Genomic DNA, 13,991 nt, shown 5'->3' with positions numbered 1-13,991 from the left:
CTGCTAGCTAGCGGGCCTGTAAGCTTGCTGTGGCGTGGGGGGTATTCTATGGGGACCCACCCCTTCTTCTCTCCCCTCCCCAGCACGGGCGCAGACCAGGCTCTTCTCCCAGGTTCCCTCTGAGGCGGCTTTCCACTTCCCCGCCCCTAGAGTATTGCTCCCTTCCTCTGCGACAGCTTTGTTTTCTAGTCTCTCAGGCAGTCTCTGCCCCGTCAAATGGTTTAGAGACCTCCCAAGCAGTTTCCGCTCTTCCCCGCCCCCCTAGCCCGGGGACTAATCTCTGGAGCCGAGGTCTCGGTGCCCAGCCCCCACCCAGGCGGCGCCCCCCGGCCCTTTCTTGGGGACTAACCTTCGGAGGCGAGGTCTCGGTGCCCAGCCCCAACCCAGGCGTCCCCCGGCCCCCTCTCGGGGACCAACCTTCAGAGCTGAGGTCTCGGTGCCCAGCCCCCACCCAGGCGTCCCCCGGCCCTTTCCCGGGGACTAACCTCTGGAGCCGAGGATTCGGTGCCCAGCCCCCACCCAGGCGTCTCAATTTTTGGTGACTGTGCCCGTAGTTCAGATGGTCCGTTGGGTTCTTGATCGTTTTTCCGTACTCCGACTTACTGCTACACTCTTCTCTGCATCTGGAGATTCCTCCGGTTCGTTTGATCTTTCCCCCGGTAGGAGACTTTCCAGGGTGCGGGATCCCTTTCTCCTCCGCAGTTCCCTTTCGGGAGCGCCCGTCCCGCTCGGATTCACCTTCTCTCACTCTCCTCTTTTCTCCCGTTCTGCCCAATAATGTCACGAACTTCTTGCCGTTATTGGAGTTTAGGTTCCTCTGCCAGCGATTGGTTGTTGTTCTGTGCGAGTCATTTCTTCTGTAGATGTGCTTTTTTTGTTGTGTTTGTGGGAGAGGGCGAGCGTGTCCCCCTACTCCTCCGCCATCTTGTCCTCCTCCTAATTTTCCTCATTTTAAAAACCCCTCACCTGATCCCACGTTCCTTCCCAGCTACCTCCCCATTTCTCTATTTTCCTTTATCCCAAAGTCCTTTAATGTGTGTTTATAATTTTTGTCCCCATTTTCTGATCCATTTTTTTTTGTACCCACTCCTAACAGACATTCTTCCCTACTATTCATTGGACTTGTCAAGGTCACTGTATACTCCATGATATTAAGTCAATTCTCTGGCTTCATCTTGCTTTCTCAGGAGCACTGGACATAGTTCATCATCCCTCCTTTGAAACACTGTCTTCATTTGACCCAAAGAACAACACGCTGTCTTGGTTTTCTTCTTATCACACTGGCTGCCCCTTCTCAGTGGCCTTGACTGGAAATGTCTGCTTTTGAAGATCTCTAAATACTGGAGCATCTCAGGACTCAGGACTTGGACCTCTTCTCCTCTTTCCCAGCCACACTTAACTAGGTGCATAGTTGGACATGTTTCTGGAATGCTTATAGAGATACATCTCCCACCCAAGCCCTTCACTCGACTCCAAACTGCCTACATAGGTTGGTATTTGTAGATCTATGGGCATCTCCTCAGACTTAGCAAACGAACTCAATTCTATAGCCCCTTCCGCAAACAACATTGCCATTCTCCCAAATTCTCAGGCCAAAACATTGGAATCATTCTGAACTCTCTCTCTCATACTCCACCGTCTATCAGCAAATCCTGTTGGCTCTACCTTCAAAGCATATCTGGCATCTGAGGAATTCAAACCTCCTTCATTTCTACCACCATCATCATAGGCCTGAGCCAGCCATTGTCTTCCAATTAATGTCCCTGTACCCATACAGTGGAGAGAGCAATATTTTAAAACTGTCTCTCCTGCTTTTAATCTTCCAGACCTTTCTAAGCACCCATAGAATAAAGTCCACAGTCCCTGTTACGGCTTCAAAGACTCTGAGTAACTCAGTCCCTGGTATCCCTCCAACTCCACCTCCTGCCCTTTCTCTGCTCATTGCACTATGGCCACATGGCTCCGGCTGTTCCATAATTCATCCAGAACATTCCCATCTCAGAGCTTTTGCATTTGCTGCTCTCTGTCTCTCATCTCTTCTGTTACACATCTAAAGAGCTCATTCTCTCATTTTATTTCAGATTTCTGCTCAAAAAAAAAAAAAATCATCTTTTCTGAGAGACCTGCACTGACCGTCCTATTTAGGGTAAAATCTCCCTTCTTTTTTTTTTTTTGTCTTTTTTGGACCACACCTGAGGCATATGGAAGTTTCCAGACTAGGGATCAAATCAGAGCCTTAGCAGCTTGCTTACATCACAGTTGCAGCAACACCAGATCCGAGGCATGTCTGTGGATTACACCATAGCTCAGGGCAACACTGGATCGTTAACACACTAAGCTAGGCTAGGGATCGATCCCAGGTCCTCATGGATACTAGTCAGGTTCGTTACCGCTGAGCCACAACGGGAACTCCACCTCTCTCATCTTACTTGTCACTGTCTGAGGTTATACTGTATATTTGTTTGTTTGTTTGTTTGTTTGTTTTTCTCATCCCTAGAAGGCCAACTTATTAAGAAGAAGAATTTCATTTTGTATACTGTTTTGTCCCTAGGACCTACAATAGTGGTGGCCCTTAGTAGGCTTTAAACAAATATCTGTTCAGTTTATGAAAGCTGAAAGCCATGTAACCTGACTAAAAGCTCTCTTACTTATCTTTGCCCAGTATGGGACTGACATAAGCCAATGTTTGTAAAAGAAGGAGACCATGACTCAGAGAGAGCTCAGATTGTTCTAGTTGATAAGAAAGCCAGAAGAGTGCAATAAAACTGTATGCTTAAGTAATGTAGCCTCCTAGAAAAGGTGTAATTAACTTGTGGTTGAGATGGGTTGCTGGAAATTCAGGCAAATTGACTGAGATATTCTCGACACCAAAATGCAAAGATAAAGTGGAGAGCATGTTAGAATTTGTAAAGGGCCCAACTGAGAACAGACTAGAGAATCAGAGGTTGGGAAAAAAGAAAAGCAGGATTTGAGTGGTTGACCCTTACAATTATTAACAAATAGAAAGAAAATTAGACATTTGTTCTTTTACTTTTTTTTTTTTTTTTTTTTTTTTTGCTATTTAAGGCCGTATCCATAACATGTGGAGATCCCCAGACTAGGAGTTGAATCGGATTTGTAGCTGCTGGCTTCTACCACAGCCACAGCAACGCAGGATCCAAGCTGTGTCTGCCACCTACACCAGAGCTCACGGCAATACCAGATCCCTGACCCACTGATTGAGGCCAGGGATCGAACCTGTATCCTCATGGATGCCAGTCAGATTGGTTTCCACTGAGCCACGCCGGAAACTTCCATTTGTTCTTTTACATATTGCTAATATATCAGCTCTTGAAACAGAGTGCTCCTCCCACCCCCGTTGCTTAATTGATTAGACAAGGAATGTTGCTCAGGGTGCTTGTGTTGCTGTTGCAAAGATAAAGTGGAGAGCATGTTGGAATTTATTCCAGCCACACTCATGGTTGTCTGATTGTCCAGATTTATAATGGTAATGTGGTAAGTACAGTACCCAAGAGAGCAATCTGAACTTAAACTTCAACCAATAAAGGGATGGGACCAAAAATCAGAACCATTCATGCAAGTAGAAATGTCATGTGCTACAAGGGCCACCTGAAAGGGGGTACGAAAGTCATATAGATAAGCATATATGCATTTTCTGGGAGCACGGCCATAAATGTCATCTCTCAATGGAGTCTGGGCTTCAACTCAAGGTTGAGAATTATCATTATACTGTTGATTTTTTAGACCAATTTTGATGTGGAGAAAAAAGAAATGGAATTTTTATCCATTCACAGACCATAAGCCTCCCCCCACCTAACCCAACAGACTCTTTCTTTAGCTTTTTGAATTTCTTTCTTTTTTTGTGATTTCTTGGGCCGCTCCAGCAGCATATGGAGGTTCCCAGGCTAGGGGTCTAATCTGAGCTGTAGCCTCTGGCCTACACCACAGCCACGGCAACGCCGGATCCTTAACCCACTGAGCGAAGCCAGGGATCGAACCCAAAACCTCATGGTTCCTAGTCGGATTTGTTAACCACTGAGCCACAACAGGAACTCCTTCAATTTCTTAAAAATTGTTTTAAACTGTAGTGGATTTACAATGATGTGCCTATTTCTGCTGTACAGAAAAGTGACTCAGTTAAACTCATTGAAATATTCTTTTTTATATTCTTTTCCATCATGTCCCTCCCAGGAGGTTCGATAGAGTTCCCTGTGCTATACAGCAGGACCTTGTTGTTTATCCATTATAAATATAATAGTTTGCATCTACTAACCCCAAACTCCCAGTCCGTCCCTTTTCCTCCCCGCTCCCCCTTGGCAACCACAAGTTCCCAACAGACTCTTTACACCATGATTGTTTTCAGAACTTGGAATTGGTAAAGAGTCAGGGGAAGAGAGGATGTACAATGGGGCAGGCAGTAGCAAAAAAAAAAAAAAAAAAAAAAAAAAAAATCAAAGAGAAAAAAGAAAGAAAGAAAGAAAAGTGGAGGGGAAAGAGGAAAAGGGCAGATGAGAAGAACAGGCTGAGTGGTTTAGGAAGACTCGATCATGGAGAATGGAATTAAGACTTCATAAGGAAGAGACCCTCACATAACACAACCCACATAAAGAATGATGATATAACAAGTGCGTATGAGTGGCCGGGTCTGCAGGGGGTATGTGAAGTCATCACCATCTAAGCAAGGGTGGAAAAATAAGTGGGGACTATAAAGTAGTTGGTAAAACCCTTCAAGTAGAGGCACGAGTCCTGAAACATCCGATTGCCTGATGAGTGTTTTCCAGTGGGTCTGTGATTCAGTCAGCCCCTGTTTACTAAGAGAGTCTGGAGGAAACATTGGTAGCTACTAACACCAACTCATTTTCCTTCCAGGGTAATTCTACTTAGAAAGTAGAGTGATTCACCAGGGCCCATGGATATTTTCCTGAAATCAGTAGCCATTAGCCAACCCTTTCACAAGGTGGGATTCTACCTAATGATAACTCTTTTTTTTTCTTCTTTTTTTTGGCACAGCCCTGACACTTTCACATGTGCTTAGAACATCTTGCTACAGCATGTCTTTCAGGTCTGACTTAAAGGGCTCACAGTTCTTAAGGGAAAAGCTAAGCCTACAAAGAAAAGATGAATATGTCTAAGTCTCTTTTTAAACTGAAGTCCTACCAGCTGTCCTCCTAGTCCCATTCCTTGACGCCACTGGGTCTTTCTAGCTCAGAATCTTTGCACTCACTGTTGACCAGCCTGAAAGCCTGTTACTGTCCTTTGTTTGCCCGGCTAACTCCTGTTATTCAGGCCTCTGCTTTTGATCCTTGGCTTAGATTTGGTTTCCCCACCATGTGCTTCCAGTGTACCTTGCACCTCTCCTTTCATACCGCTCATCGCACTTTTAACTCTGGTTCAGTGTTTGTCATCCTTACTCAATTATAAGTTTGCAAGAGTAGGGACTGTGTCTGTTTTGTTCACCACTGTAATCACCAGGTAATACCTGCCTGGGACACAGAAGCAACTCAATAAATCCTTGTTCCCCAAGAGAATAAAAAAAAAAAAAAAAAAAAAAAAAAAAAAAAAAAAAACTGAACGAGATGAATGAATGAATGAGTGAATGAAAAAAATGACGACATAGAGTCTAATTTCTCCTCTTTACAAAATTAGAATATACTGCTATAATCTTTATAACATCCTAAGGAGGTATTTATGTAGGGAAATGATGGGGACCCTTCTCTCCACCCGCCTGGTGAGGAGATGGAAGTGCCTTAGCAAGGAAACCTAGCTTTCAGGTACAAAAGGCCACTTATCATTCCCTCTGAATATTCACAGCACTTTACTTCTGCATCTGTGCCTTCATCTAGAATATGCTTTTCAAGTCCTATAAAAATCCAATGTGAGGAGTTCCCACTGTGGCATAGTGGGTTAAGAATCTGACAGTAGTGGTTTGGGTTGCTGCAGAGGTGAGGGTCCTTGGATTCAGTCCCTGGCCCAGGAACTTCTATATGCCATGGGTGAAGCCATTAAAAAAAAAAAATCCAGTTTACTAGATGTATGTATTTGGAAGGGCATGCAAAAAACTGGTAACACTAGGGTGGGGTATGGAAGGGAGATTTGTCCTTTGTCTACGCCCTTTTATATTGTTGAAGTTTTATAGACATACATGTGATACTTTTCCAAGAAACAAACTATTTCACAAAAAATTAAATGAAAACTTACATGAGGAAAGACGTTTCTGCTCACTTTCCAAATTCCAGATCAAATACTTTTAAATGTCTTCGACTTTCCTCTATGATTTCATCAGCCTCTCTTATCTTTTGAAAATTCCTATACTTCATTTCAAATCAATTAAACTCAACTCATATGCTTTAATTATAGATAGCATAGTCTAATTTTTACCATGGGAACTGGATGCAACTTTTAACATTCCCTTCCTCCCTAAACATAATCTTATCCACTTTCACGGATTGAGGCCTCCGCAGTCAGGCTGTGTGACTACAGAGAGATTGCTAAACTATTCTGTGCCTCTTTCCTCTTTTACAAAATTGTAACGGTAACAATAACAACACATATCTCTTAGGGTTGTTAAAAGAATAACATAAGTAATACATGTACGCTTACAGCAATATCTGGTAAATAGGAAGGATGCTGTACATATGCACATATTATTGTTCATTCAACAAACATTTGTGGAAGGGCCCTCATATACCAGATACTGCATCAGGTTCTGGGCAGAGGTTATGCTTGTTTATTTTACTTTCCCCACACCTCACATCATGTGTCCTTGATAGATAGTTGTGAATGGGATTGTCCAAAGTTAATCTGGGGTGAAAACCTAATAATTCTGAGGTTCTGATTTCTAGCCCAGCACTGGAGACAGTGAAGGGGATGGAATTATATCACAGTATTAAAGCTTTTGAGAAATAAAGGTGCCTAGAGCTACAACTTGGGATAGAATTGGGCCAGTGAACACATGAGGTTGGGCCAAGTCGAAAACCCCTGCATTTGTCCTCCTCCTCTCCCTCCATGTGTGTGAAAGAGGTAGGGAGGACCTGAATGGAGGAATAAAAATCCCACTGGAGTAGAGTCATCAGTTGCCTCTGATGTACCACTCTGGTGGGGGATGTTGATAACAGAGGAGGCTATCCATGTGTGGGGGTAGTGGGAAATTTCTGTATCTTCCCCTCAGTTTTGCTGTGAACCCAAAGTGTTCTAAAAAAATGAAGTCTATTAAAAAATATCATTGGGGGAAATGGAAAATTCACATTATTGGGGGAAAGGACATGTGGACTTTTTGATTTTTACAATTCTGACTGGGCACTGGAAGTTGAGCTAAGTTGAGATAGGAAGGAGAGGGGTACTGATTTTACAAGAATTGGGCTTCTTGGTTGGGTAGCTCTGTCATGGCTGACCTGTCCCACTTGCAAAGCATTTCCGTTTGGGTTTTATTGGGGTTTCACTAAAGGGTATGTATTTAAAAATAAAAACACTAAAATTTTTGTACCTATTTCAGAGAAGACGAACGCAAGGAAGGGAGCCACTGCTGATTGGGTGAACACGCCTCATAGGGATGGGCTGTTTCACACTAATGAGTGACCTCCAAAGCCATCAGAGCAGCAGCTGTCACCAGAACTGGAGATGCCATGGGCCAGGCTGGCCAGAAGGCCAGCAAGTGCAGAGATAGAAAAGTCCAGCTCATCATTCAAACCCATCACTTTAAGAAGTATCCCCACAATGGTGGAGCCACAAATGGGGTGCACCCAGGAACAATTGACTCCCCCCCTGTGATGGCTTTAAGTGGTTTCATTTGGCTTACTGAGTCCTGAGCTCAGTTATTCCTCTTTAGACCCCAGGCGGTAAAAGGGCCACGGGCCTGCCTGATTCCAAGGAAAAGCGGGGCCAAAGAGGGGCTATTCATCTAGGAATCTGGCCAAAGATAGAGCCAAGTGCAGCTCCTCTGACAACCCTAGCATATCTCTGGGCTTTGCCTGGAAAAGTCCGTAATGGATTTGCAGTCTCAAAAACCCCAAGAACAAAACATCCAGAGCCTCAGGATTTTCCCCCCTTCCCTAATGACACTTCCGTGCCAGGCTTCCTCCCACAGTCTAAACAGAATCCCAAAGCATTTAAGCAGAGAGGAGATCCGCGCCTCCCTCCACAGTGAGCCCATAGTCCACTCCTCACTTGGCCTTTTCCTTCTTAAACACATTTTTCTGAGCTCCGTTACTACTAAACAGAGAATACCAGCTTGCCTTTGGAGGACAAGCCAGAAAGACAGGAGAAGAGCCTGGCTCCACACGCTTTGTTGTGTGTCTGGCCCTACACTGGAGCTGCCGTGATCCTGAGGGTTCCCAATTTTCATTTCTTACTTACCGTAACAAGCCCCAGGCTCCAAAAATCCTGACTTCTCCCCCTCTTGCTGCTTTGGAACCTCTTCCAGGAAAGTAGCCACCAGTATGACCACACTGTGGCCACTATCTATTCTCGACCAGTGCCTGGGGTTTTCACTTCTACCCTCTCTTCCCACTAACAGCTCTTTTTTGTACTTGGGCCATGTTTTGGTTTGTGCACTTGTGTGTGTGAGGATCTCCTTCCGGGACAGGGGAGTAGGAGCAGTCTCCCAGACCTCCATCCCTCCAGCTTAGTTCCTTAGCCTGGTCTTTGCCAGAGGTATACCCATGCAAAACCAATCCACTGGCAGGACTTTGACTGGAGCCTCTCCCCCCGGAAAAGCTGGTCCATAACAGGACCGGTGCCTTTGGTTTAGAGCTCCTGGTCTCCTTGGAAACTAGAACTGTTGGGGCTGAGCCTCAGAACCTAGGAGCCCAGTAACTCACAATGTTCCTTCCTCTTTGAAAGAAGCAGACGGAACTCAGAGCTTCTGAGGAAGAGGGAGCCATATCACAGCCCCCCTCCGCCCACCCCTGTGTCCCCTTTCCGTCCACGGGGCTAGCTGAATCCTGACAGGTAATCGTGGGACCCAGAGACAGATGAACACTCACCCGTTGTGCAGCTCAGCTCAAAGGCCAGGGACAGAAGCAGCAGGACGTTCAAGGAGAAGAGCCTCCTCTTGGGATCCATCAGCCAGTGAGGAGAGGGAGGGAGGGCAGCCTGGTGAGGAGCTGGCAGCTGCTCACAGACGCCACAGCAGAGTGAGCTCCGTGTCAGGCAAGTGCTGCCTCTACTGTCTAGTTTATGCATCAGGAACCAGCAGTCTTCCTGTCTCACAGGGACTTTTTCTGCCTGTGCCTCGAAGATTGCTCATCTCTTTTCAGGCCTTAAGTCACTCAGCTGTTCCCAAGAAGTCAAAGTCAGGTGCTTAGACTATAAGAGCCGGGAAGGGAGCAGTGTAGTCATCTTGGCCAATCCCCAGGTTTTTGGGCAGAAACGTGCTCCCCTCCTCCCTTTCTTAGCTGTCTCCCAGAAAGGAAAGGGGGTGTCAAACCTCTCTGGGTGGTTATGTCTGGGAACTCTTCTTTGAGTACAAAAAAAAAAAAAAAGATGTGGTTTTGTCAGGCCACACCAAATCTGGATGGGTTAGTTCAAAGCTGAACTTGGATGACTGAACTTTAATGAGCTGATGGACCCTCTCACTTCTGATTTGTTTCATAATTCCAAAGAACACCTCTCCATGAAGTCAGCTCCTTGTGCCAAAGCCACAGAGAGATGGGGTGGGCAAGGGTGTGTCCACTGGCAGAAACCTAATTTCCCTGCTGAGTATAATGTGGTAGGATTTAGTGAGCCCTGTGCCATGTTTGGAGGGGCTGCCTTTAGTTTTAGAGCTTGTAACTAATTTTTTGTTAAGGAGGAGGGTCTAGAATTGACAGGAGGATAATGTGCTTTTCTATAGGTTGTTATAAAACATGAAACACAGGAAAGAGGCTATTACTGGCTCACAGGGGACTCGGAAAGGCCAGGCCAGTGTTTTTAAAGTCCACTTTGGAGTTTCTGTTGTGGCTCAGCTGGTTAAGAACCAGAGTAATATCCAGAGGATGCAGGTTCAATCCTTTGCCTCACACAGTGGGTTAGAAGATCCAGAATTGCCATGAGCTGCAACGTAGGTCGCAGAAATGGCTTGGATCCGGTGTTGCTGTGGCTGTGGTGTAGGCCAGCAGCTGCAGCTCCAATTTGACCCCAGAAAAACTTCCATATGCTGCAGGTGCAGCCCCCCACCCCAAAAAAAGGCGCCAGCTCCTGTTACCCTTATCCTTTTAGGGAGACCCATTGGAAAGTACCTTGACCTGTTCAACTGGACTTTACTTTTCTTTCCTTTTTTCTTTTTTTTTTAGGGCCACACCCACGGCATAAGGAGGTTCCCAGGCTAGGGGTCTAATCTGAGCTGTAGCCGCCGACCTATGCCACAGTCACAGCAAAGCCAGATCCAAGCCACATCTGTGACCTACACCACAGCTCACGGCAATGCCGGATCCTTAACCCACTGAGCAAGGCCAGGGATCGAACCTTTGTCCTCATGGATGCAAGTCAGATTCGTTTCTGCTGAGCCACGATGGGAACTCCTGAACACAATCTTTATTCTCATCCTTTCCCCTCCCTCCTTCACGCACACACACTCAACACCCAACCATCCTCCCCACAACACTACCAGTGGAGTGTGTGGAGCTGGCTTGTACCAACTCATGAAAGCCAGCTATGAAAATTTCAGGAATCTTGTGAGCTGGTTGGTTGATAAACATTACCATTATTAAAAACTGAATTACAGGAGTTCCTGTCGTGACTCAGTGGTTAACGAATCCGACTAGGAACTATGAGGTTGCAAGTTCGATCCCTGGCCTTGCTCAGTGGGTTAAGGATCCAGTGTTGCCATGAGCTGTGGTGTAGGTTGCAGATGCGGCTCGGATCCCGCATTGCTGTGGCTCTGGTGTGGGCCGGTGGCTATGATTCAACCCCTAGCCTGGGGACCTCCCTATGCTGCGGGAGTGGCCTAAGAAATGGTAAAAAGACAAAAAAAAACAAAAAAAACCCCAAAAACTGAATTACATAAACTTACAATTAAATAAATTATATCAAAAACTAAGGGAATAAAAACTCAAAACTCATTACTGCTTAATTATCTTACATTTTACTCTTCTTTATGCTCTTGAGGACATTTACATCTATTGTATCTCTGTGGTGGAAATAGTCTTCCAGGTTATATGTGCTGCTACACTTCTCTTCCCAGCTCTACATTCTGTGGCATAATGTTGGTAGCTTGGAATCAGCCAGGGTGAGAGTACATATACTATGAAAATTGGAAAATGATATAAATCAGTTTTGATTTATTGTTTTAGAATGTTTAGATATAAGAAAGTGATAGAGAAAAAGTAATGATGCAGATTAAACTTAAAAGTGTGTCATGACTGTAGCCTTTACATTGTGAAATACATTTTAAAAAAATGAGGAAACGTGTTTCCAGTATTCAAACACTATCATCTTATTCAGCAAAAACTCACTACCGTCACCGATGAGCTAGTGAAGTCACAATATATGTCTTTGCTGTTTCACATTCACTTAAGTTAAAAACAATTGACTGCAGGCAAAAGAGAGAGTGAAGTTAAATATTTAAAGTGTTGAGAAAAGCACATCAACTGATAATTTTCTGTATCCTGTGAAATTACCCCTCAAGAGGGAAGGGGAAATAAAGACTTTCTCAGACAAATAGAAATGGAGAGACTTTGTTGCTAGGAGTTCTGACTTGTAAGAAATGTTGAAAGAAGTTCTTTAGAAGGAAAATAATAAAGGTCAGAATCTCAGATCTACCCAGGAAGAGCATCAGAGAAGGAATAAATAAAGGTAAAAATAGAAGCTTTTCTTAATTTATCTAACAGATGACATCATTCAAAGTATTAACAATAATTATATAAAATTATAACTATATTGCTATTATTATATTTCACTTATATAAAAGTAAAAGGAATGACAGTGATGATACAAGGGACAAGAGGAAGGAATTAAGATTATCTTGCTGCTATAAGGTACTCACACTACCCATGAAGTGGTATAATGTTGTTTGAAAGTGTGCTTGGGGGAGTTCCTGTCGTGGCGCAGTGGTTAACGAATCCGACTAGGAACCATGAGGTTGCGGGTTCGGTCCCTGCCCTGGCTCAGTGGGTTAACAATCCGGCGTTGCCGTGAGCTGTGGTATAGGTTGCAGACGCGGCTTGGATCCTGCGTTGCTGTGGCTCTGGCGTAGGCCGGTGGCTACAGCTCCGATTGGACCCCTAGCCTGGGAACCTCCATATGCCGAGGGAGCGGCCCAAGAAATAGCAAAAAGACACACACACAAAAAAAAAAAAAAGAAAGAAAAATGTGCTTGGATTAGTTGTAAATGTATATTGCAAAATTTAGGACAACCACTTGAAGTTTAAAAAAGGAAGTATAACTGATATATTAAGAAAGAAAAGAAAATAGAATTATATGAAAACTCAATTAAAATTACAAAAGGCAGAAAAAGAGTGGAAGGCAATAAGAGCAAAAAAAACAAGGTCAACAAATAGAAAATTGTAACAAATGTGGCAGATAGGAATCCAGTGGTATCGGTAATCACTCAGAATGTCGATGGTCTAAATTAATCAATTAAATGACAGTAAGTGTTGGAATGCCTCAGAAAATAAGGTCTAACTATATGTTGTCTACAAGAAGCCCACTTTTACTTATTTGTTTGTTTGTTTTGCTTTTTAGGGCTGCACCTGGGCATATGGAAGTTCCAGGATAGGGGTTGAATCAGAGCTAGAGCTGCCGGCCTACACCACAGCCATAGCAACACAAGATTGGAGCCACATCTATAAACTACACCACAACTCAAGGCAATGCTGGATCCATAACCCACTGAGCAAGGCCAAGGATCGAATCTGCAACCTCATGGTTAATAGTTGGATTTGTTTCCTCTGAGCCATTACAGGAACTCCCAAGAAACCCACTTTAAGTATAAATACATATATAAATTAAAAGTAAATGAATGGAGAAAGAGAAAACAGACTAACACTAATCAAAAGAAAGCAGAAATAGGAAGTTTCCATTGTGGCTGAATAGGTTAAGAACATAACATAGTCCTTGAGGATGCAGGTTTGGTCCTCAGCCTTGCTCAGTGGGTTAAGGATCCAGCATTCCCACAAGCTGTGGTGTAGATCACAGATATGGCTCAGATCCCACATTGCTGTGTAGGCTGGCAGCTGCAGCTCCAATTCAACCCCTAGCTAGGGAACTTCCATATGCCGCAGGTGTGGCCACAAAAAGAGAAAAAAGAAAGAAAGCAGAAATAGGAAGTTTCCATTGTGGCTGAATAGGTTAAGAACATAACATAGTCCTTGAGGATGCAGGTTTGGTCCTCAGCCTTGCTCAGTGGGTTAAGGATCCAGCATTCCCACAAGCTGTGGTGTAGATCACAGATATGGCTCAGATCCCACATTGCTGTGTAGGCTGGCAGCTGCAGCTCCAATTCAACCCCTAGCTAGGGAACTTCCATATGCCGCAGGTGTGGCCACAAAAAGAGAAAAAAGAAAGAAAGCAGAAATAGCTATATTAATTTCAGACAGAGCAGACATCAAAGCATGGAAAGTTATCAAGATGAAGAGGGATGTTACATAATGACAAAGGGATCAATTCTCTAAGAAGACATATCTTAACATGTATGTGCCTAATAATAGAGCTTCAAATATGTGAGGCAAAAACTGTTAGAACTATGAGGAGGAATAGTTAAATCCACTGTCATATTTGCAGACTTCAATACTCATCTATAAGAAATAGAGAGATCCAATAGGCAGAAAATCAGTAAGGACATCACTAAACACAATACCGCCACCAATCAACTGTGCATAATGGACATCTATAGACTACATCATCCAACAAGAGCAGAATACACATTCTTCTCAAGTTCACATGGACTGTTCACCAAGATAGACCTTCTGGGCCATGAAGCACACCTTAACAAATTTAAAATAATAGAAGTTATACAATGTCTGCTCTCAGATCAGAATGGACTTAAACTAGAAATCAACAGGAAAAACTGGAAAACT

At 44.1% G+C, this 13,991-nt stretch overlaps 1 protein-coding gene across 3 annotated transcripts in view; it reads right to left on the bottom strand.

The window, feature by feature from the left end:
• Positions 1-9,234, bottom strand: part of SLAMF1 (signaling lymphocytic activation molecule family member 1) — a 45,068-nt gene extending 35,834 nt beyond the window's left edge. The window contains exon 1 of one of the 3 annotated variants that reach the window (XM_085020616.1): positions 8,982-9,234. In XM_085020616.1, the coding sequence (XP_084876742.1) occupies positions 8,982-9,180 (199 nt within the window). In that variant the 5' untranslated portion in view covers positions 9,181-9,234. 3 annotated transcript variants of the gene reach the window in all.
• Between the last annotated feature and the right edge of the window lie 4,757 nt (positions 9,235-13,991).

Source organism: Sus scrofa, chromosome 4 (assembly GCF_054392235.1).
Source record: "Sus scrofa isolate SSC_HxYL_T2T_F1_AM1 chromosome 4, Sscrofa_HxYL_maternal_Yorkshire_Landrace_v2.0, whole genome shotgun sequence".
In the NCBI taxonomy this organism is placed as follows: Eukaryota; Metazoa; Chordata; class Mammalia; order Artiodactyla; family Suidae; genus Sus; species Sus scrofa.
This window is presented reverse-complemented; position numbering and strand designations above follow the sequence as displayed.